This window comes from Delphinus delphis, chromosome 3 (assembly GCF_949987515.2).
Source record: "Delphinus delphis chromosome 3, mDelDel1.2, whole genome shotgun sequence".
Lineage (NCBI taxonomy): Eukaryota > Metazoa > Chordata > Mammalia > Artiodactyla > Delphinidae > Delphinus > Delphinus delphis.
In genome coordinates this window covers 58,236,694-58,260,391 of record NC_082685.1, presented here as the reverse complement: position 1 = coordinate 58,260,391, position 23,698 = coordinate 58,236,694, and the positions used below count along the sequence as shown (strand labels likewise).

The window sequence follows — 23,698 nt, the reverse complement described above, 5'->3', positions numbered from 1 at the left end:
GTTATCTCAAAAATGTCCTTTGCAGGGCTTCCCTGGTGGAGCAGTGGTTGAGAGTCTGCCTGCCAGTGCAGGGGATACGGGTTCGAGCCCTGGTCTGGGAAGATCCCACATACCGTGGAGCAACTAGGCCCGTGAGCCACAACTGCTGAGCCTGTGTGCCTGGAGCTTGTGCTCTGCAACAAGAGAGGCCGCAACAGTGAGAGGCCTGTGCACCGCAATGAAGAGTGGCCCCCGCTCGCCGCAACTAGAGAAAGCCCACGCACAGAAACGAAGACCCAACACAGCCAAATATAAATAAATAAATAAATAAATAAAAATTTTTTCAAAATGTCCTTTGCAGCTTGTCTGCATAAATGTGGGTTCAATCTAGAAACTAGTGTTGATTCTGATTATGTATCTCACATCTCTGTTAATCTAAAAGAGTCCCTTTTCTCATAATACCAATTTGTTGAAAGACCAAGGCAGCTGTCTTACAGAACATCACATCTTGTAAATTTTTGCTTCTTTATGGTATCATTCAGATGGCCACATTATTTCCTACTACTGTAAGCAGGAAGGTGGGCCTAAAGGCTTGATAATTTTAAGGTACACATGTTTGGCTAAAACACATCATAGATGATTAGTATATGTCATTTTTATATCAAATCAAGAGCTATATAGTATCTGAATGTTTCCCTATCAACAATGTGAAAAACTGAACACCAGCTTTTGATAATAACATACAGATCTTTTTTCCCCAACTTCATTTGTGAATAGTTTTAAAGCACAGAAAAGTTGAAAGAATAGTACACTAGAGTGCCCACCACCTAGACTGAACAATTGTTAATATTTTGTTAACTTTGCTTTATCTTTACATGTATAAAAATATTTCTTGCTGAACCATTTGAAAATAAGTTGCAATCATCAAAAAATTTCCCCTAGAAATTTCAGAATGCATAACCTAAACATGATATTCTCCTTTTATGGCCATATCATTTTGACCCTTTGAAATTTAGCAATTATTCCCTAATATCACCTAATATTTAGTCCATATCTAAATCTCCTTAATTGTCCCCCCAAAGGTCTTCTATAGATGTTTTTTTAGGCAAGAGCTACTCATTGCTTTTGGTTAAGGTGTTTCTTTGGTCTTCCCCATTTCCATTTTTTGTTTTATAATGACATTGCCTTTCTGAAGAGATGAGGCCAGTTTAATTATTTACTCTTAAAAAAAGTCTTTTACAACTTGGATCTTTTTTTAAGTAAATTAAAATTTCTTTAATAACTGAGAATTTTTCATTTTTTGAAAACTAGCACTTCATCACAAAAACATAATTGAGAAATATTAACCTAAAGACTTTGGTAGAGGGACCAATCATTCCATTTTGTGAAGGATTAAGGGGCCTCAAAGCATGCAGGACTTTCAGTGATACAACCAGAAATGAGTTGTCATGCTACTGTCGGTCACCCTTGTAGGGCACTTATTAATGTTGAGGAAATAATTATATATGACTGGTTAAAACTATAATTGAGTTCTAACCATTTTCATTTTACTAAATATAGGTAGCCCCCCTTTCTGAAAGTTCACTTGATGCCACTTTGCTCTTACGAAAGACCTGCATTCGTATCTGTTTTCACTAACCAAAAGAAATCTGAAGAGGATTTTTGCTTTTATGATAAAAGGCAAAAAGGGAAAACAGAACTATTTGTTTTGCAATGAGCCAATTCAGAGGCAGTGCGCACAGCGAGCAACAAGAGTAGCACCACGAATATCATTCCTAGGGAACTACACTCAGCATCCCAGCATCAAGCCGTGATAGCTTTGAACTGTCAGTGAACACCTGGCCTTTATCCCAATTGATTCTGTGAATCTGTTAGCAACTTGTGAACTAAGGTAATTGATTCTTCACATTACACCCTTTCAGCTTACGGAAGGTTTCATAGGAACACTCTACTATTGGATAGCGGAAAAAACCCGTAATTATTTATATACTTATACTTTTTAAACTCAGCTGTCTGAACTATGCATTAATTATGCATGTAGATATAGGCTAGGGAAAATATAACGAAAATTCCATATCTTCTCGAAATTAAAAAATAATAAGCAATATCTTACATCAGCCTTCTATTACTTAATGCTTACATCATTGTTAAAATCATATCCTAAATCGACAGCCATTGCAACACAATGAGCTCCTCCACAGAGACAGCACCAGGGCAAGTGAGAGCCAGATGGGCACTGGATGACTGTGACTCACGGAGGAAAAATAACTAAATATGGGAAAGGATATCCTAAGAGACCGAGAAGCACCATCATATGCATTCTTTGGGCAAACTTGCCAGAAGGAGCACAAGAAGTACCCAGTCACCTTCTCAGAGTTTTCCAAAAGTCCTCAGAGAGATGCAGGACCATGTCTTGCACTGTAAAGCTGTGCCAAACTTGTTTTTAAACTGTATAGTGTCTTTTGTGTATAGTTAACATACTACCAAATGTGTCTTTAGCTACCCCTGTCCTGGTGGTATTTTCAATAGCTACTAACCTTGCCTAGTACATTATGGAGGTTGTAAATTGGCAGAGAAATTTAAAGTAGGTTCTTGTTGGTGCACAGCAAAAATCAGTTATATATAGAAATGGTATCTTATTATCTTCAGTTGTCTCTGTTGCATCCTATATGAACTGTTGTTCTCTTAACTGAATACCACTTTGTAACTGTAAAAATAAAAAGTTGCAGTTACTTTGTTGACATTCTAAATCCTGCTAATACAATTTTCTTATTAAAAAAAAATCATACCCTAAACCAATATTTTACTTTAGATAATGTTATCTGCTGCATGAAATAGTTATTCTTTTAAAATTTATTTTTAAGAAATAATTTATGTCACATGTAGTTACTTAAACCCTTAGGAGTTACTTCTTTCTTAAGTAGAAGCATGCCTTTTACAGTGAGACAGTTCGTGATTTGTTCTTTGAGAGCTTTATTTTAATAAGGTTCTTCTGCAACTGGATGATGACAAAGTTTGGGTTTGTTGGGATTATTTTTCAGCAACCAATCAGCCAGCCAAATCTATGGAAAAAAGAAAAAAAAAAAACCCTTACGTTAATTAATGATTACATATTTCTTCAATATATACTATTTCAATTTAAAATAGTTTCCAAAATCACTTTAAGAATAATAAGAAAATGAGCATTAAAAATTGAAACAGGGGGCTTCCCTGGTGGTGCAGTGGGTAAGAATCCACCTGCTAATGCAGGGGACACGGGTTTGAAAACTGGTCCGGGAAGATCCCACATGCTGTGGAGCAACTAAGCTCGTGTGCCACAACTACTGAGCCTGTACTCTAGAGCCCGTGAGCCACAACTACTGAGCCTGTGTGTGACACAACTACTGAAGCCCATGTGCCTAGAGCCTGTGCTCTGTAAAAAGAGAAGCCACCACAATGAGAAGCCCGCCCACCACAAGGAAGAGTAGCCCCCACTCACCGCAACTAGAGAAAGCCTGTGTGCAACAACAAAGAGCCAACACAGCCAAAAATAAATTAATTAATTAAAAAAATTGAAACAATAAGTTTTACATTATGCAACACTGTCAAGTATAGATCCAAACTGGAAAGGAAGGTAAAACTATGTCCATTCACAAATGACATGACCCTATTACATATAGGCAGATCTCCATCAGTTTACTGCACTTTGCAGATAGTGCATTTTTTTTTGTACAAATTGAAGATTTTTTTTTTTTGCGGTACGCGGGCCTCTCACCGTTGTGGCCTCTCCCGCTGCGGAGCACAGCCTCCGGACGCGCAGGCTCAGTGGCCATAGCTCACGAGCCCAGCCGCTCCGCGGCATGTGGAATCCTCCCGGGCCAAGGCACGAACCCGTGTCCCCTGCATCGGCAGGCAGACTCTCAACCACTGTGCCACCAGGGAAGCCCCAAATTGAAGATTTTTGATCACTCTGCATTGAGCAAGAGCAAGATTATTGGCATCATTTTTCTTACAGTATTTGCTGACTTTGTGTCTCCATGTCATATTTTGCTAATTCTCACAATATTTCAAACATTTCCATTATTATTATATTTGTTATAGTGGTCTATGATCAGGGATCTTTAATGTTACTATTGCAAAAAAATTATGACTCACTGAAGGTTCAGATGATGCCTAGCATTTTTTAGCAATAAGGTATTGTTGCACACTTAATTGACTACAGAATAGTGTAACCATAACTTTTATACCCATTGGGAAACCAAAAAATTTGTATGACTTGCTTTACTGCAATACTTGCTTAATTGTGGTGGTCTGGAACCTAACCCACAACATCTCCATGGTATGCCTGTATTAAAAAATCCCAAAGAATCAAAGAAAGCTACTAGTGCTAATAAATTAATATGGCAAAGTTGTAGGTTACAAGATCAATACACAAAAATCAGTTGTGTTTCCATATATCAGCAATGAATGATTCAAAAAGGAAATTAGGAAATCACATTCATTTATAATGGATTTGAAAAAAATATCTAGGAATAAATTTAACCAACTTGTGTCCTGAAAATTATAAAACATTGCCAAAAGAAATTTAAAAACCTAAATAAATGGAAAGACATCCCATGTCCATGGATAGATTTAATAACATTCAGATGCTAAGATGTCAATATTACTCAAAGTGATCTATAGATTCAACACAATCCCCATCAAATTTCCAACAGTTGTTTTTGCAGAAAAGGAAAAGACAATCCTCAAATTCATATGGAATTTCAAGGAGCTCCAAATAGCCAAAACAATCATGAAAAAAGAAAAAAATCAAGTTGTAGAATTTGTTCTTCCCAATTTCAATATCTTCTATAAAGCTACAGTAATTAAAACAGTGTGGCATATAGATATACATATAGATCAATGGAATAGAATTGAGAGCCAGAAATAAACCCATATATATATGGTCAACTGATTTTTGACAATGGTATCAAGTCCATTCAGTGGAGAAGATATAGTTTCTTCAACAGATGGTACTAAGAAACTGGATTTCCACATGCAAAAGAATGAAGTTGGACCCCCTATCTCACACCATACATGCCGCGCAGCATGGTCAAAAAAGATAAAATAAAATAAAATAATAAAATGTATGGCATTGGCACAAAAACAGACACATAGATCAATGGAAAAGAACAGACAGCCCAGAAATGAACCCACACTTATATGGTCAATCAATCTATGCCAAAGGAGACAGGAAATACAATGGGGAAAAGACAGTCTCTTCAATAAATGGTTTTAGGAAAATTGAACAGCTACATGCAAAAGAATCGAACTGGACTACTCTCTCACACCATATACAAAAACAAACTAAAAATGGAATAAAGAATTAAATGCAGACAGGAAACCATAAAATTCCTAGAAGAAAACACAGGCATTATGCACTTTGAAATCAGTCTTAGCAATATATTTTTGAAAAATTTTATTGAACTATAGTTGATTCACAATGTTGTATTTTTAGAAATATATTTTTGAATATATCTCCTCAGTCAAGGGAAACAAAAGCAAAAAAACCCAAATGGGATGACATAAAACTAAAACACTTCTGAACAGTGAAGGAAACTATCAACAAAATGAAAAGGCAGCCTACTGAATGGGAGGAGGTATTTGCAAACAATATACCTGATAAGAGGTTAATATTCAATATATACAAGTGACTCATACAACTCAACATCAAAAAAACAAAAAATGAATTTAAAAATGGGCAGAGAACCTGAATAGACATTTTTCTGAGGAAGACAAACAGATGGCCAACAGACACATGCAAAGATGCTCAACATCGCTAATCATCAAGGAAATGCAAATCAAAACCACAAGGAGATATTACCTCACATCAATTAGAATGGCTATCATCAAAAAGAAAAAATAACAAATGTTGGCAAGGACATGGAGAAAAGGGAACCCTGGTGCACTGTTGGTGGGAATATAAATAATTGATACAGCCACTACAGAAAGCAATATGGAGGTTCCTCAAAAAGTTAGAATCACAACTACCATATGATCTAGCAATTCCGCTTCTGGGTACTTTTCTGAAGAAAACAAAAACACTAATTTGAAAACATATATGCACGCCTATGTTCATTGCAGTATTATTTACAATAGCCAAGATAGGGAAGCAACCTAACTCAATATATGAACAGATTAAAAAGATGTGATAGAGGGCAGACAGCAGAAGCATGCAGAACTACAATCCTTCAGCCTGTGGAACAAAAACCACATTCACAGAAATATACACAAGATGAAAAGGCAGAGGGCTACGTACCAGATGAAGGAACAAGATAAAACCCCCAAAAAACAACTAAATGGAGATAGGCAACCTTCCAGAAAAAGAATTCAGAATAATGATAGTGAAGATGATCCAGGACCTCAAAAAAAGAATGGAGGCAAATATCGAGAATATGCAAGAAATGTTTAACAAAAATCTAGAAGAATTAAAAGTACAAACAAACACAGATGAACAATACAAAAACTGAAATGAAAACTAAACTAGGGCTTCCCTGGTGGCACAGTGGTTGAGAGTCCGCCTGCCAATGCAGGGGACACAGGATCGTGCCCCAGTCCAGGAATATCCCACATGCCGTGGAGCAGCTGGGCCCGTGAGCCATTGCTGCTGAGCCTGTGCATGCGGAGCCTGTGCTCCGCAACAGGAGAGGCCACAACATTGAGTGGCCCACGTACTGCCAAAAAAAAAAAAAAAAAAACTACACTATAAGGAATCAATAGCAGAATAACTGAGGCAGAAGAACGGATAAGTGACCTGAAAGACAGAATGGTGGAATTCACTGCTACACAACAGAAGAAAGAAGAAAGAATGAAAAGAAATGAAGACAGCCTAAGAGACTTCTGGGACAACATTAAACACAACAACATTTGCATTATAGGGGTCCCAGAAGGAGAAGAGAGAGAGAAAGGACCCGAGAAAATATTTGAAGAGATTATAGTCAAAAACTTCCCTAACACAGGAAAGGAAATAGCCACCCAAGTCCAGGAACTGCAGAGAGTCCCATACAGGATAAACCCAAGGAGAAACACGCAGAGACACGTAGTAATCAAATTGGCAAAAATTAAAGACAATGAAAAATTATTGAAAGCAGCAAGGGAAAAACGACAAATAACATACAAGGGAACTCCCATAAGGTTAAGGTGATTTCTCAGCAGAAACCCTACAAGCCAGAATGGAGTGGCATGATATACTTAAAGTGATGAAAGGGAAGAACCTACAACCAAGATTACTCTACCTGGCAAGGATCTCATTCATATTCTATGGAGAAATCAAAAGCTTTACAGACAAGCAAAAGCTAAGAGGATTCAGCATCACCAAACCAGCTCTACAACAAATGCTAAAGGAACTTCTCTAAGTGGGAAACCCAAGAGAAGAAAAGGACCTACAAAAACAAACCCAAAACAATTAAGAAAACGGTAATAGGAACATACATATCGATAATTACCTTAAACGTGAATGGATTAAATGCTCCAACCAAAAGATACAGGCTTGCTGAATGGATACAAAAACAAGACCCATATATATGCTGTCTACAAGATACCCACTTCAGACCTAGGGGCACATACAGACTGAAAGTGAGGGGATGGTAAAAGATATTCCATGCAAATGGAAATCAAAAGAAAGCTGGAGTAGCAATACTCATATCAGATAAAATAGACTTTAAAATAAAGAATGTTACAAGAGACAAGGAAGGACGCTATATAATGATCAAGGGATCAATCCAAGAAGAAGATATAACAATTATAAATGTATATGCACCCAACATAGGAGCACCTCAATACATAAGGCAACTGCTAACAGCTATAAAAGAGGAAATCGACAGTAACACAATAATAATGGGGGACTTTAACACCTCACTTACACCAATGGACAGATCATCCAAACAGAAAATTAATAAGGAAACATAAGCTTTAAATGACACAATAGACCAGATAGATTTAATTGATATTTATAGGACATTCCATCCAAAAACAGCAGATTGCACTTTCTTCTCAAGTGCACACGGAACATTCTCCAGGACGGATCACATCTTGGGTCACAAATCAAGCCTCAGCAAATTAAGAAAACTGAAATCATATCAAGCATCTTTTCTGACCACAACGCTATCATATTAGAAATCAATTACAGGGAAAAAAATGTAAAAAACACAAACACATGGAGGCTAAACAATACGTTACTAAACAACCAAGAGATCACTGAAGAAATCAAAGAGGAAATCAAAAAATACCTAGAGACAAATGAGAATGAAAACACGACGATCCAAAACCTATGGGATGCAGCAAAAGCAGTTCTAAGAGGGAAGTTTATAGCTATACAAGCCTACCTCAAGAAACAAGAAACATCTCAAATAAACAATCTAACCTCATACCTAAAGGAACTAGAGAAAGAAAAACAAACAAAACCCAAAGTTAGCAGAAGCAGAGAAATCACAAAGATCAGAGCAGGGCTTCCCTGGTGGTGCAGTGGTTGAGAGTCCGCCTGCTGATGCAGGGGACACAGGTTCGTGACCCAGTCCGGGAAGATCCCACATGCCGTGGAGCAGCTGGGCCTGTGAGCCATGGCCGCTGAGCCTGCTCGTCTGGAGCCTGTGCTCCGCAACGGGAGGGCCACAACAGTGAGAGGCCTGCATACCGCAAAGAAAAGAAAAGAAAAGAAAAATCTTCCAACTAACAGAAGTCCAGGACCAAATGGCTTCACAGGTGAATTCTATCAAACATTTAGAGAAGAGCTAACACCCATCCTTCTCAAACTCCTCCAAAAAATTGCAGAGGAAAGAACACTCCCAAACTCATTCTATGAGGCCACCATCACCCTGATACCAAAACCAGACAAAGATAGTACAAAAAAAATTACAGACCAATATTACTCATGAATATAGATGCAAAAGTCCTCAACAAAATACTAGCAAACAGAATCCAACAACTCATTAAAAGAATCATACACCATGTTCAAGCGGGATTTTTCTCAGGGATGCAAGGATTTTTCAATATACACAAATCAGTCATTGTGATACACCATATTAACAAATGGAAGAAGAAATACCGTATGATCATCTCAATAGATGCAGAAAAAGCTTTTGACAAAATTCAACACCCATTTATGATAAAAACTCTCCAGAAAGTGGGCATAGAGGGAACCCACCTCAACATAATAAAGGCCATATACAACAAACCCACAGCAAACATCATTCTCAATGCTGAAAAACTGAAAGCATTTCCTCTAAGATCAGGAACAAGACAAGGATGTCCAATCTCACACTCTTATTCAACATAGTTTTGGAAGTCCTAACCATGGCAATCAGAGAAGAAAAAGAAATAAAAGAATTACAAATTGGAAAAGAAGAAGTAAAACAGATGACATGATACTATACAAATAGAATCCTAGAGATGCCACCAGAAAACTACTAGAGCTGATCAATGAATTTGGTAAAGTTGTAGGATACAAAATTAATGCACAGGAATCTCTTCCTTTCCTATACACTAATGTTAAAAAAATCTGAAAGAGAAATTAAGGAAGCACTGCTATTCACCATTGCAACAAAAAGAATAAAATACCTAGGAAGAAATCTACCTAGGGAGACAAAAGATGTGTATGCAGAAAACTATAAGACACTGATGAAAGAAATTAAAGATGATACAAACAGATGGAGAGATATACCATGTTCTTGGATTGGAAGAATCAATATTGTGAAAATGACTGTACTACCCAAAGCAATCTGCAGATTCAATGCAATCCCTATCAAATTACCAATGGCATTTTTCACAGAACTAGAACAAAAAATCTTAAAATTTATATGGAGACACGAAAGACCCCGAATAGCCAAAGCAGTCTTGAGGGAAAAAAACGGAGCTGGAGGAATCAGACTCCCTGACTTCCGACTATACTACAAAGCTACAGTAATCAAGACAGTATGGTACTGGCAGAAAAACAGAAATATAGATCAATGGAACAGGATAGAAAGCCCAGAGATAAACCCACGCACTTATGGTCAACTAATCTATGACAAAGGAGCCAAGGATATACAATGGAGAAAAGACAGTCTCTTCAATAAGTGGTGCTGCGAAAACTGGACAGCTACATGTAAAAGAATGAAATTAGAACACTCCCTAACACCATACACAAAAGTAAACTCAAAATGGATTAGAGACCTAAATGTAAGACCGGACACTATAAAACTCTTAGAGGAAAACATAGGAAGAACACTTTTTGACATAAATCACAGCAAGACCTTTTTTGATCCACCTCCTAGAGTAATGGAAATAAAATCAAAAATAAACAAATGGGACCTAATGTAACGTCAAAGCCTTTGCACAGCAAAGGAAACCGTAAACAAGACGAAAGACAGCCCTCATAATGGGAGAAAATACTTGAAAACGAATCAATGGGAAATACTTGCAAATGAATCAATGGAATCAATCAATCTCCAAAATATATAAACAGCTCATGCAGCTCAATATTAAAAAAACAAACAACCCAATCCCAAAATGGGCAGAAGACCTAAATAGACATTTCTCCAAAGAAGACACACAGATGGCCAAGAGGCACATGAAAAGCTGCTCAACATCACTAATTATTAGAGAAATTCAAATCAAAACTACAATGAGGTATCACCTCACACCAGTTAGAATGGGCATCATCAGAAAATCTACAAACAACAAATGCTGGACAGGGTGTGGAGTAAAAGGAACCCTCGGGCTTCCCTGGTGGCGCAGTGGTTGACAGTCCGCCTGCCAATGCAGGGGACACGGGTTCATGCCCCTGTCTGGGAGGATCCCACGTGCAAAAGAGTAGCTGGGCCTGTGAGCCATGGCTGCTGAGCCTGCGCGTCCCGAGCCTGTGCTCTGCAACGGGAGAGGCCACAGCAGTGAGAGGCCCGCGTACCAAAAAGAAAAAAAAAAAAATCTACAAACAATAAATGCTGGAGAGGGTGTGAAGAAAAGGGAACCTTCTTGCACTGTTGGTGGGAATGTAAATTGATATGGCCACTACGGAGAACAGTATGGAGGTTCCTTAAAAAACTAAAAATAGAATTACCATATGATCCAGCAATGCCACTAATGGGCATATACCCAGAGAAAACCGTAATTCAAAAAAACACAAGCACCCCAATGTTCACTGCAGCACTATTTACAATAGCCAGGTCATGGAAGCAACCTAAATGCCCATCGACAGATGAATGGATAAAAAAGATGTGGTACATATATACAATGGAATATTACTCAGCCATAAAAAGAACAAAATTGGGTCATTTGTTGAGATGTGGATGGATCTAGTGACTGTCATACAGAGTGAAGTAAGTCAGAAAAACAAATATCGTATATTAACACATATATGTGGAAGCTAGAAAAATGGTACAGATGAACTGGTTTGCAGGGCAGAAATTGAGACACAGATGTAGAGAACAAACGTATGGACACCAAGGCGGGAAAGTGGTGGGTGGTGGGGGTGTGGGTGTGCTGAATTGGGTGATTGGGATTGACATGTATACACTGATGTGTATAAAATTGATGACTAATAAGAACCTGCTGTATAAAAAAATTAATAAAATAAAATTCAAAAAAAATGATGTGACATATGTACACACACACACACACACACACACACACACACACACACACACAGAATGGAATATTACTCAACCGTAAAAAAAGAAAATTTGTCATTTGCAACAAGATGGATAAACCTAGAAGGTATTATACTAGTGAAATAAATCAGAGAAAGATAAATACCATATGATTTCACTTATGTGTGGAATCTAAAAACCAAAACAAATGAATAAATATAACAAAACAGAGTCATAGATAGAGAGAACAAAGAGGTGATTGCCGGAGACAAGTGGGGTTGGGAATAAGTGAAAGAGGAGAGGGATATTAAGAGATATAAACTTCCAGTTACAAAATAAATGTCACAGGGATGAAATGTACTGCATGGGGAATATAGTCAACAACATTTCAATAACTTTGTATGGTGACAGGTGGTAACTAGACTTAATCATAGTGATCATTCTGTACTGTACAGAAATATCAAATCACTATGTCGTGCACCTGGAACTAATATAGTGTTGTAGATTAATTATAATTCAGTAATAAAAAAGGAATTCATACAAAACTCCAACAGATAACTGGACAAAAGATAAACAGATAATTCACAAAGGAGGAAATACAACTAAACATAGAGGGAAATGTTTAACCTCACCATTGTGTGAGGTTAAAACAACTGAATGGAAGTTAAAACAATTGAATTACCATCTTTAATCTATTTTTCCTCTCATCAAATCAGTCCCACTCCCACTCCAGTGTTTTTAACTTAATAAATAAATTTATTTAAAAAAAAGAAAGCAATGTGAGAGTATGTATTGTGACTGAAAATATTCACATTAGAAATTATAATGCAAAACAAAATTAAGAAAATTCTGAAAAAAAGAGTAATTGAAAGGTTTAGAACTGACTTTGAAATATATTACAAACCTATGACTTAAAGCAATGTGGTACTTACAAATGAACAGATGAAATTAACAAACCAAAAAAAAAAAAAAAAGAGAAACCCACTAAATGCATGTAAGAACTTAGTATATATTAACAGTGGGTTTTTAAATCGATGAAGAAAATACATACTGTTCAATAAATGGTTTTTGTCAATTGAGTAACCAAGTGGAAAATAAAATAAAATGTGGCTCTCTACCTCACTCCCTATAGCAAAAAAATATTCCAGATGACCAAAGACATATACATGGGGGGAGAAAAAGGAAATATTAAAAAGTACTAGAAGGCAGAATGAGAGAATGTTACTTATAATCTTGAAACAGAAAACCTTCTTCAAATATAACAGAAACCTGGAAGGCATAAAAGACCTCAACAAATATAGTACAAAAATATTAAAATATATCCTGGAAGTAGTATTAAACTGAGAAAATCTAGTAACCAACAAAATATGTTGCTTAAAATATGTTTAATTTCTTAAACATAGAGAGTACCAATACAGTAAGAAAAAGACCTAGACGATCAAGCGCTGGCAAATGGACAAAGGCCTGGGGTAGGAAGTTCACAGAAAAGGAAATGCAAATGGCTTTAAGTAGCATATACTAAAAGATACTCAAACTCACTCATAACAAAAGAAATACAAATTAAGTTACGAGATAACCACTTTTCACCTGAGATTGGTAAAAAAAAAAAAATCCACAAAACTTGAAAAAACATCAGGTACTCTCATTCACTTTTTAAAATTTAATTAATAATTTATTTTTGGCTACATTGGGTCTTTGTTGCTGCACGCGGTCTTCTCATTGTGGTGGCTTCTCTTATTGCGGAGCCTAGGCTCTAGGCACGCAGGCTTCAGTAGTTGTAGCTCACGGGCTCTAGAGTTCAGGCTTCAGTAATGGTGGCACATGCGCTCAGCAGTTGTGGCTCACGGGCTGTAGAGTGCAGGCTCAGTAGTTGTGGCTCTCGGGCTTAGTTGCTCCACAGCATGTGGGATCTTCCTGGATCAGGGCTCGAACCTGTGTCTCCTGCATTGGCAGATGGATTCTTAACCACTGCGCCACCAGGGGACTCAGGGAAGTCCCCTCTCATTCATTTTTGATCAGAGTATAAAATGGTACAACTACTACAAAAGGTAATTTGGCAATATTTATCCAAATTAAAAATGCACACATCGGGCTTCCCTGGTGGCGCAGTGGTTGAGAGTCCGCCTGCCGATGCAGGGGACGCGGGTTTGTGCCCCGGTCCGGGAGGATCCCACATGCCGCGGAGCGGCTGGGCCCGTGAGCCATGGCCGCTGAGCCTGCGGGTCTGGAGCCTGTGCTCCGCAGCGCGAGAGGCCACAACAGTGAGAGGCCCGTGTACTGAAAAAAAAAAAAAAAAAAAAAAGCACATATCAAAAACATCAAAATAACATTCTTTTTGACTTCGTATTTTCATTTGTAGAAATTTATTCTACAAATAAATGGTATGCTGACAAATGAATGAAGATATTCACTGTAGCAGTTTATAATAACAAAAGAGTGGAAACAACCTGAACAACCATCCATATGTGACTAATTAATAAATTGTAGGGAATTCCCTGGTGGTCCAGTGGTTAGGACTCCGCCCTTCCACTGAAGGGGGCATGGGTTCGATCCCTGGTCAGGGAACTAAGATCCCACAAGCTGCACGGCCAAAAAAAAATTTTTAAATTTGTAGAAAATCCATAAAACAGAATGCCATAAGCTGTTCTTTTAAAATGGGGCAATTTTGTTTATGGTGCTATTTAATAATTTATAATACATATTAAGTATATAAGGTAAAAAGCATCAAATAGTGTGTTTAGTAGCTAGCATTTGTATCTATATGTGTTTTTAAGTACATATAAATAATAAGTGTTTTATTTTATGCTTATATATGTATAGAGTTTCTCTGAAAGGATATACTAGAAGCTGGTAACAATAATTAACTCCAAGGAACAACTGGGTAGCTGAGGAAGAGGAATGGAAAGGAGAGTTACTTTTCACTATATATCCTTTTGGAACTTTTAAATTTTATACCATGTTCCAACATTGCTTATTCAAAAAATTAAACAGCTTAAAAAATAAGTAAGTTTTTTAAGGGATAAAATTTTTTTTTTAATTTCATGTTTTGAATTATAATTTGACTTTTTGATCTCTTTCCAAATGAAATAATCTCAATGTGTGAAAAGTGTTATACTCAGAGATGTTTATTGTTACAGTATTTATAATAGCAAACAACTCAAACAGCAAAAGAATGGTAAAGGTAACAAAAGAAACATCATGTAACTATTAAAATAATCTCTATAAAATATATACTTAAATATACCAATATTTATGGGATATGTGTTTATATGTAGTGATATAAAAAAATAAAATCTGGGCAAAGAAAAAAAAAACAGGACTAGTTTTTTTGAAACTAAACAGGATTAGTTTCATTGGAGATATAGGCTTTAAAAACCAAACCAAACCAAACCAAACCAAAACCAGTAATAGCAGCAGCTAATGTTTGAGCACTTACGCACCAAGCACTTTAAGAATTTTACATGCACTAATACATTTAATCCTAACAATATCCCTACTAGGTAGACAGTTGCCAATATACCTACATCTTATTGATGAGAATAAAGAGACTCAGAGAGAGGTTAGGTGTCTAGAGTCAGAGCTGAATCTAAGCAAGATGACTTGGGAGACCATGTTTAGGAAATGGAACCAGGAGTATCTTTTTCTTCTCTTTACATTTTTCAGTAGTTTCAGGTTTCTTACTAAATGAAAATATACTATTTTCACAATGAAAAAAGACATATTAAAGAAATAAACTGTCAATCTTTTTCTTTTTGGTAAAAGTGGTAATGTTAGTGGGAAAGATTAAATCTTTTGTCTTCCAAAGGGGATTCCCTTTGAGAATGCTAACAAAGGCTAGAGATATTATTTTGGTAAGGCTGGTATTAAAATAACCTTCCTTGATTATCTCAGATGGGTGGGAGTATCTATAAAGAAGGACCCCGGCTGACACTTGGCCCTGGACAATCATCCTAAGTCCTCATACTCAACCGTTCTTCCCCCTGAATGAGCAATGTTGAGGCCTCTAGGTATGTGAATAAATGTTTTCTGTTAAAAAAATTTAGATTGCAAAAAAAAAAAAAAAAAAAAATTTAGATAGCATGAGAAACAAAAATGTTGAACACAATTCAAGTAAATAATTTTATCATTTGATTATATAAATTATATACAAAAACAATGCTCAGCAATGAAAGGATGCAATGACTGAAAATGTACTTAGGAAGAATTTTTTTTTAAGAGTTAAAGCACAGCAAGAAAATAAGTATAACTGACCCTTGAGCAACATAGGTTTGAACTGCGGGGGGTCCACTTACACGCAGATTTTTTTCCAATAGTAAATACTACAGTACTACACAATCCACGACTGGCTGAACTCAGGATGCAGAATCACAGATACAGAGGAAATGAAGATACGAGGGTCTACTATAAGTTTTATGTCAGATTTTTGACGGCACAAAGGGTCAATGCCCCTAACCCCAACTCTCAAGGGTCAACTATAATCAAAAGTTATACAAAATGAAGTATCTAAAATGTATATATAAAGTTTTTTTAAATGACTCTCAATATGTTTCAAAGAATATAATATTTTAACTATGAAAACTATAGACAATATTGTTCAGTATGAATAAAAAGATTTCTTACAAAAGGATCTGCTGGTTTTTGCTTACAAAGCTCTGAAAGTCCTTTAAGCAGAGTTGGCATTACGTGCACATTTAAATAGTCCTTAGCAGCTTGTCCAACTGGAATGGGCTCAACAATCACTGCAAATACAAATGATTAAAGCTAATATAAATGATGAAATATTACACAATCATTAAAAAGGACACCTTCAAATAAATTTTAACAGCATGAGAAATACTTAAGAGTTATTTTTTTAAAAAAAGGAAACAGAACTATATACCTAATATTTTGTTCAAAAACACACAAGCACACACATACAGAAAATAATAAGACTCATAAGACTGGCAAAAAAAACCCATCAAAATGCTGACAGTGCTCATACATAAGATTCCGATGATATTTTCAACAATCTCCTTTTCTGCATTTACATTTCCATGTTTTTTACAGTAAATACATAATGGACAATATTATGAAAAAGAAAAATATGAAGAATGTGTATAATCTAGGAGATTAATTCATCACAAAAATTAACTCCTGTCAACAAAATGGTAGGCATTTTGCAAAGTGTTACAGATACAACAGTGAATAATACATGCTTCTTGCTCTCTTACAGACTACTGAATATACACATAAAACCTATTTCTATAATAGTCTGAATATTCCTGCTGTTATTTTTCAGGTTTTAAAATAAATAATGTAAGATTTAGGGAAATTTTAGTGTTTTCAGCTTTTTTGAACACTATGTAGGTGAACCAGACTTGCAGTACAACAAAAAACATATTTCTACCAGAAAGAAATGTGTAACTCTTCATAGGTCTTTTGAGGTTGATCTCCATCAATGTGCTTTTTTCTTTTTTAATAAAATTTTTAATTTATTTTTGGCTGAGCTACGTTTTCATTGCTGGGCACAGGCCTTTTCCAGTTGTGACAAGTGGAACTACTCTTCGTTGTGGTGAACGGGCTTCTCACTGTGGTGGCCTCTCTTGTTGCAGAGCATGGGCTCTAGGTGCGCAGGCTTCAGTAGTTGTGGCTCGCAGGCTCAGTAGCTGTGGCTCACGGGCTTAGTTGCTCCGTGGCATGTGGGATCTTCCCAGACCAGGGCTTGAACCCATGTCCCCTGCATTGGCAGGCAGATTCTTAACCACTGCGCCACGAAGGAAGTCCCAATGTGCTACTTTTGATAAAGATAAGAAAGCAAAGCGACTAGTCTCATGTGTTCAGATCTAAATCCTCACTGACTGAAGGCAAAGGAAGGTGGGAGGATAATTTCTGTATGACTGTATGTATATGTGTATAGGCGCAGTCTCAATGAGACAAAGACTAACAATGGGAGTCATTTGCCAGGATGCCATGAAGAGCTGGGAGAAGTCTCACAGGTATTGGGTAACAGGCTCCTTTCCTATTAGTCTCATGATAGTACCCTTTATTACACTGATTACTGTAATAATTTTGTTTCATTTTGATGATATAAATATTTGTCATCTGTCTCTTCTACTCTGTAAGACCATGTTAAGACAATGTTTATCATGTTCACTGGCCCCAGGTCCTTTTATATTATTTTAAACATGAAAATCTGAAAAAAAATAAAAATAAAAAATAAAAATGAAAATCTGATTGTATCGCTTTCATCCTTAAAATGCTTCACTGATTCCTTCTTTTTCTGTTTTTCTTCTTTTTTTTTTGCAATACGCAAGCCTCTCACTGTTGTGGCCTCTCCCATTGGGGAGCACAGGCTCCAGACCTGCAGGCTCAGCGGCCATGGCTCATGGGCCCAGCCGCTCCGCGGCATGTGGGATCCTCCCAGACCAGGGCAAGAACCCGCGTCCCCTGCATCGGCAGGCGGACTCTCAACCACTGCGCCACCAGGGAAGCCCCTGGTTTTTTTTTATACAGCAGGTTCTTATTAGGTATCCATTTTATACATAGTAGTGTATACATGTCAATCCCAATCGCCCAGTTCATCACACCACCACACCCCCCGCCACTTTCCCCCCTTGGTGTCCATACATTTGTTCTCTACATCTGTGTCTCAATTTCTGCCCTGCAAACCAGTTCATCTGTACCATTTTTCTAGGTTCCACATCAATGCGTTAATATACAATATTTTTCTCTTACTGACTTACTTCACTCTGTGTGACAGTCTCTAGATGCATCCACGTCTCAACAAGTGACTCAATTTTGTTCCTTTTTATGGCTGAGTAATATTCCATTTTATATATGTACCACATCTTCTTTATCCATTCATCTGTCGATGGGCATTTAGGTTGCTTCCATGACCTGGCTATTGTAAATAGTGCTGCAGTGAACATTGGGGTGCATGTGCCTTTTTGAATTACGGTTTTCTCTGGGTATATGCACAGTAGTGGGATTGCTGGATCATATGGTAATTCTATTTTTAGTTTTTTAAGGAACCTCCATAATGTTCTCCATAGTGGCCATATCAATTTACATTCCCACCAAGAGTGCAAGAGGGTTCCCTTTCCTCCACACCCTCCCCAGCATTTGTTGTTTGTAGATTTTCTGATGATGCCCTATCTAACTGGTGTGAGGTGTTACCTCATTGTAGTTTTGATTTGCATTTTGCTAATAACTAGTAATGCTGAGCAGCTTTTCATGTGCTTCTTGGCCATCTGTATGTCTTCTTTAGAGAAATGTATATTTAGGTCTTCTGCCCATTTTTGGATTGGGTTGTTGTTTTTTTAATATTGAGCTGCATGAGCTGTTTATATATTTTGGAGATTAATCCTTTGTCCATCGATTCATTTGCAAATATTTTCTCCCATTCTGAGGGTTGTCTTTTCATCTTGTTTGTAGTTTACTTTGCTGTGCAAAAGCTTTGAAGTTTCATTAGGTCCCATTTGTTTATTTTTTATTTTATTTCCATTACTCTAGGGGGTGGATCAAAAAAGGTCTTGCTGTGATTTATGTCAAAGAGTGTTCTTCCTATGTTTTCCTCTAAGAGTTTTATAGTGTCCGGTCTTACATTTAGGCCTCAAATCCATTTTGAGTTTATTTTTGTGTATGGTGTTAGGGAGTGTTCTAATTTTATTCTTGTATTACATGTAGCTGTCCAGTTTTCACAGCACCACTTATTGAAGAGACAGTCTTTTCTCCATTGTATATCCTTGGCTCCTTTGTCATAGATTAGTTGACTATAGGTGTGTGGGTTTATCTCTGGGCTTTCTATCCTGTTCCATTGATCTACACTTCTGTTTTTCTGCCAGTACCATATTTTCTTGATTACTGTAGCTTTGTAGTATAGTCTGAAGTCAGGGAGTCTGATTCCTCCAGCTCCGTTTTTTTCCCTCAAGACTGCTTTGGCTATTCGGGGTCTTTCGTGTCTCCATATAAATTTCAAGATTTTTTGTTCTAGTTCTGTGAAAAATGCCATTGGTTATTTGATAGGGATTGCATTGAATCTGCAGATTGCTTTGGGTAGTACAGTCATTTTCACAATATTGATTCTTCCAATCCAAGAACATGGTATATCTCTCCATCTGTTTGTATCATCTTTAATTTCTTTCATCAGTGTCTTATAGTTTTCTGCATACACATCTTTTGTCTCCCTAGGTAGGTTTCTTCCTAGGTATTTTATTCTTTTTGTTGCAATGGTGAATAGCAGTGCTTCCTTAATTTCTCTTTCAGATTTTTTTAACATTAGTGTATAGGAAAGGAAGAGATTCCTGTGCATTAATTTTGTATCCTACAACTTTACCAAATTCATTGATCAGCTCTAGTAGTTTTCTGGTGGCATCTCTAGGATTCTATTTGTATAGTATCATGTCATCTGTTTTACTTCTTCTTTTCCAATTTGTAATTCTTTTATTTCTTTTTCTTCTCTGATTGCCATGGTTAGGACTTCCAAAACTATGTTGAATAAGAGTGTGAGATTGGACATCCTTGTCTTGTTCCTGATCTTAGAGGAAATGCTTTCAGTTTTTCAGCATTGAGAATGATGTTTGCTGTGGGTTTGTTGTATATGGCCTTTATTATGTTGAGGTGGGTTCCCTCTATGCCCACTTTCTGGAGAGTTTTTATCATAAATGGGTGTTGAATTTTGTCAAAAGCTTTTTCTGCATCTATTGAGATGATCATATGGTATTTCTTCTTCCATTTGTTAATATGGTGTATCACAATGACTGATTTGTGTATATTGAAAAATCCTTGCATCCCTGAGAAAAATCCTGCTTGAACATGGTGTATGATTCTTTTAATGAGTTGTTGGATTCTGTTTGCTAGTATTTTGTTGAGGACTTTTGCATCTATATTCATGAGTAATATTGGTCTGTAATTTTTTTTGTACTATCTTTGTCTGGTTTTGGTATCAGGGTGATGGTGGCCTCATAGAATGAGTTTGGGAGTGTTCCTTGCTCTGCAATTTTTTGGAAGAGTTTGAGACGGATGTTAGCTCTTCTCTAAATGTTTGATAGAATTCACCTGTGAAGCCATTTGGTCCTGGACTTTTGTTTGTTGGAAGATTTTTCTTTTTCTTTTTTTTGCGGTATGCAGGCCTCTCACTGTTGTGGCCCTCCCGTTGCGGAGCGCAGGCTCAGGACAAGCAGGCTCAGCAGCCATGGCTCACAGGCCCAGCTGCTCCGTGGCATGTGGGATCTTCCCAGACTGGGGCACGAACCTGTGTCCCCTGCATCAGCAGGCGGACTCTCAACCACTGTGCCACCGGGGAAGCCCTGTTGGAAGATTTTTAATCACAGTTTCTATTTCATTACTTGTTATTGGTCTGTTCATATTTTCTATTTCTTCCTGGTTCAGTCTTGGAAGGTTATACCTTTCTAACAATTTGTCCATTTCTTCCAGGTTGTCCATTTTATTGCCATAGAGTTGCTTGTAGTAGTCTCTTAGGATGCTTTGTATTTCTGTGGTGTCTGTTGTAACCTCCTTTTTCATTTCTAATTTTATTGAGTCCTCGCTCTCTTTTTCTTGATGAGTCTGGCTAATGGCTTGTCAATTTTGTTTATCTTCTCAAGAAGCAGCTTTTAGTTTTATTGATCTTTGCTATTGTTTTCTTTGTTTCTATTACATTTACTTCTGCTCTGATTTTTTTTTTTTTTTTTTTTTTTTGCCGGCCTCTCACTGTTGTGGCCTCTCCTGCTGCAGAGCACAGGCTCCAGACGCCCAGGCTCAGCGGCCATGGCTCACAGGCCCAGCCAGTCCGCAGAATGTGGGATCTTCCCGGACCGGGTCACGAACCCATGTCCCCTGCATCGGCAGGCAGACTCTCAACCACTGCACCACCAGGGAAGCCCTGCTCTGATTTTTATGATTTCTCTGCTTCTGCTAACTTTGGGTTTTGTTTGTTCTTCTTTCTCTAGTTCCTTTAGGTATAAGGTTAGATTGTTTATTTGAGATGTTTCTTGAGGTAGGCTTGTATAGCTATAAACTTCCCTCTTAGAACTGCTTTTGCTGCATCCCATAGGTTTTGGATCGTCGTGTTTTCATTCTCATTTGTCTCTAGGTATTTTTTGATTTCCTCTTTGATTTCTTCAGTGATCTCTTGGTTGTTTAGTAACGTATTGTTTAGCCTCCATGTGTTTGTGTTTTTTACATTTTTTTCCCTGTAACTGATTTCTAATATGATAGCGTTGTGGTCAGAAAAGATGCTTGATATGATTTCAATTTTCTTAATTTGCTGAGGCTTGATTTGTGACCCAAGATGTGATCCGTCCTGGAGAATGTTCCATGTGCACTTGAGAAGAAAGTGTAATCTGCTGTTTTTGGATGGAATGTCCTATAAATATCAATTAAATCTATCTGGTCTATTGTGTCATTTAAAGCTTGTGTTTCCTTATTAATTTTCTGTTTGGATGATCTGTCCATTGGTGTTAAGTGAGGTGTTAAAGTCCCCCACTATTATTGTGTTACTGTCGATTTCCTCTTTTATAGCTGTTAGCAGTTGCCTTATGTGTTGAGGTGCTCCTATGTTGGGTGCATATACATTTATAATTGTTATATCTTCTTCTTGGATTGATCCCTTGATCATTATATAGCGTCCTTCCTTGTCTCTTGTAACATTCTTTATTTTAAAGTCTATTTTATCTGATATGAGTATTGCTACTCCAGCTTTCTTTTGATTTCCATTTGCATGGAATATCTTTTTCCATCCCCTCACTTTCAGTCTGTATGTGCCCCTAGGTCTGAAGTGGGTATCTTGTAGACAGCATATATATGGGTCTTGTTTTTGTATCCATTCAGCAAGCCTGTATCTTTTGGTTGGAGCATTTAATCCATTCACGTTTAAGGTAATTATCGATATGTATGTTCCTATTACCGTTTTCTTAATTGTTTTGGGTTTGTTTTTGTAGGTCCTTTTCTTCTCTTGGGTTTCCCACTTAGAGAAGTTCCTTTAGCATTTGTTGTAGAGCTGGTTTGGTGATGCTGAATCCTCTTAGCTTTTGCTTGTCTGTAAAGCTTTTGATTTCTCCATAGAATATGAATGAGATCCTTGCCAGGTAGAGTAATCTTGGTTGTAGGTTCTTCCCTTTCATCACTTTAAGTATATCATGCCACTCCATTCTGGCTTGTAGGGTTTCTGCTGAGAAATCACCTTAACCTTATGGGAGTTCCCTTGTATGTTACTTGTCGTTTTTCCCTTGCTGCTTTCAATAATTTTTCATTGTCTTTAATTTTTGCCAATTTGATTACTACGTGTCTCTGCGTGTTTCTCCTTGGGTTTATCCTGTATGGGACTCTCTGCAGTTCCTGGACTTGGGTGGCTATTTCCTTTCCTGTGTTAGGGAAGTTTTTGACTATAACCTCTTCAAATATTTTCTCGGGTCCCTTCTCTCTCTCTTCCCCTTCTGGGACCCCTATAATGCAAATGTTGTTGTGTTTAATGTTGTCCCAGAAGTCTCTTAGGCTGTCTTCATTTCTTTTCATTCTTTCTTCTTTCTTCTGTTGCGCAGCAGTGAATTCCACCATTCTTCCAGGTCAATTATCCGTTCTTCTGCCTCAGTTATTCTGCTATTGATTCCTTCTAGTGTAGTTTTCATTTCAGTTATTGTATTGTTTATCTGTGTTTGTTTGTACTTTAATTCTTCTAGGTCTTTGTTAAACATTTCTTGTGCCTTCTTGATCTTTGCCTCCATTCTTTTTCCGAGGTCCTGGATCATCTTCACTATTATTATTCTGAATTCTTTTTCTGGAAGGTTGCCTAACTCCACTTCATTTAGTTGCTTTTCTGGGGTGTTATCTTGTTTCTTTATCTGGTACATAGCTCTCTGCCTTTTCATCTTTTCTTTCTGTGAATGTGGTTTTTGTTCCACAGGCTGCAGGACTGTAGTTCTTCTTGCTTCTCGCTTCATTGATTCCTTACTGCACTTATATTCAAGACAGAATTCCATACGTTGGCCCACTGACTACACTGTGTCCTCTATTTACCTCTTCAACCTCATCTTAGTGTCTCTTCCTCCAAATCTTTCAGTTTATATATGTGCCATGTACCATATTCTTTCCTGCTCATCACTTGAGCACTTGCTGTTCTTCTCCTAGAATGTTCTTCCCTTTCTCTGGTTAACCACTAT

At 37.2% G+C, this 23,698-nt stretch overlaps 1 protein-coding gene across 1 annotated transcript in view; it reads right to left on the bottom strand.

Moving 5' to 3' along the window:
• Positions 1 to 2,945: 2,945 nt before the first annotated feature.
• Positions 2,946 to 23,698, bottom strand: part of NME5 (NME/NM23 family member 5) — a 32,903-nt gene continuing 12,150 nt past the window's right edge. Inside the window, exons 4-5 of the mRNA XM_060006918.1 lie at positions 16,182 to 16,300; positions 2,946 to 3,041 (exon numbers count right to left, since the gene is read on the bottom strand). Of these exons, the coding sequence (XP_059862901.1) occupies positions 2,958 to 3,041; positions 16,182 to 16,300 (203 nt within the window). The 3' untranslated portion in view covers positions 2,946 to 2,957. The remainder of the gene's footprint in view (positions 3,042 to 16,181; positions 16,301 to 23,698) is intronic.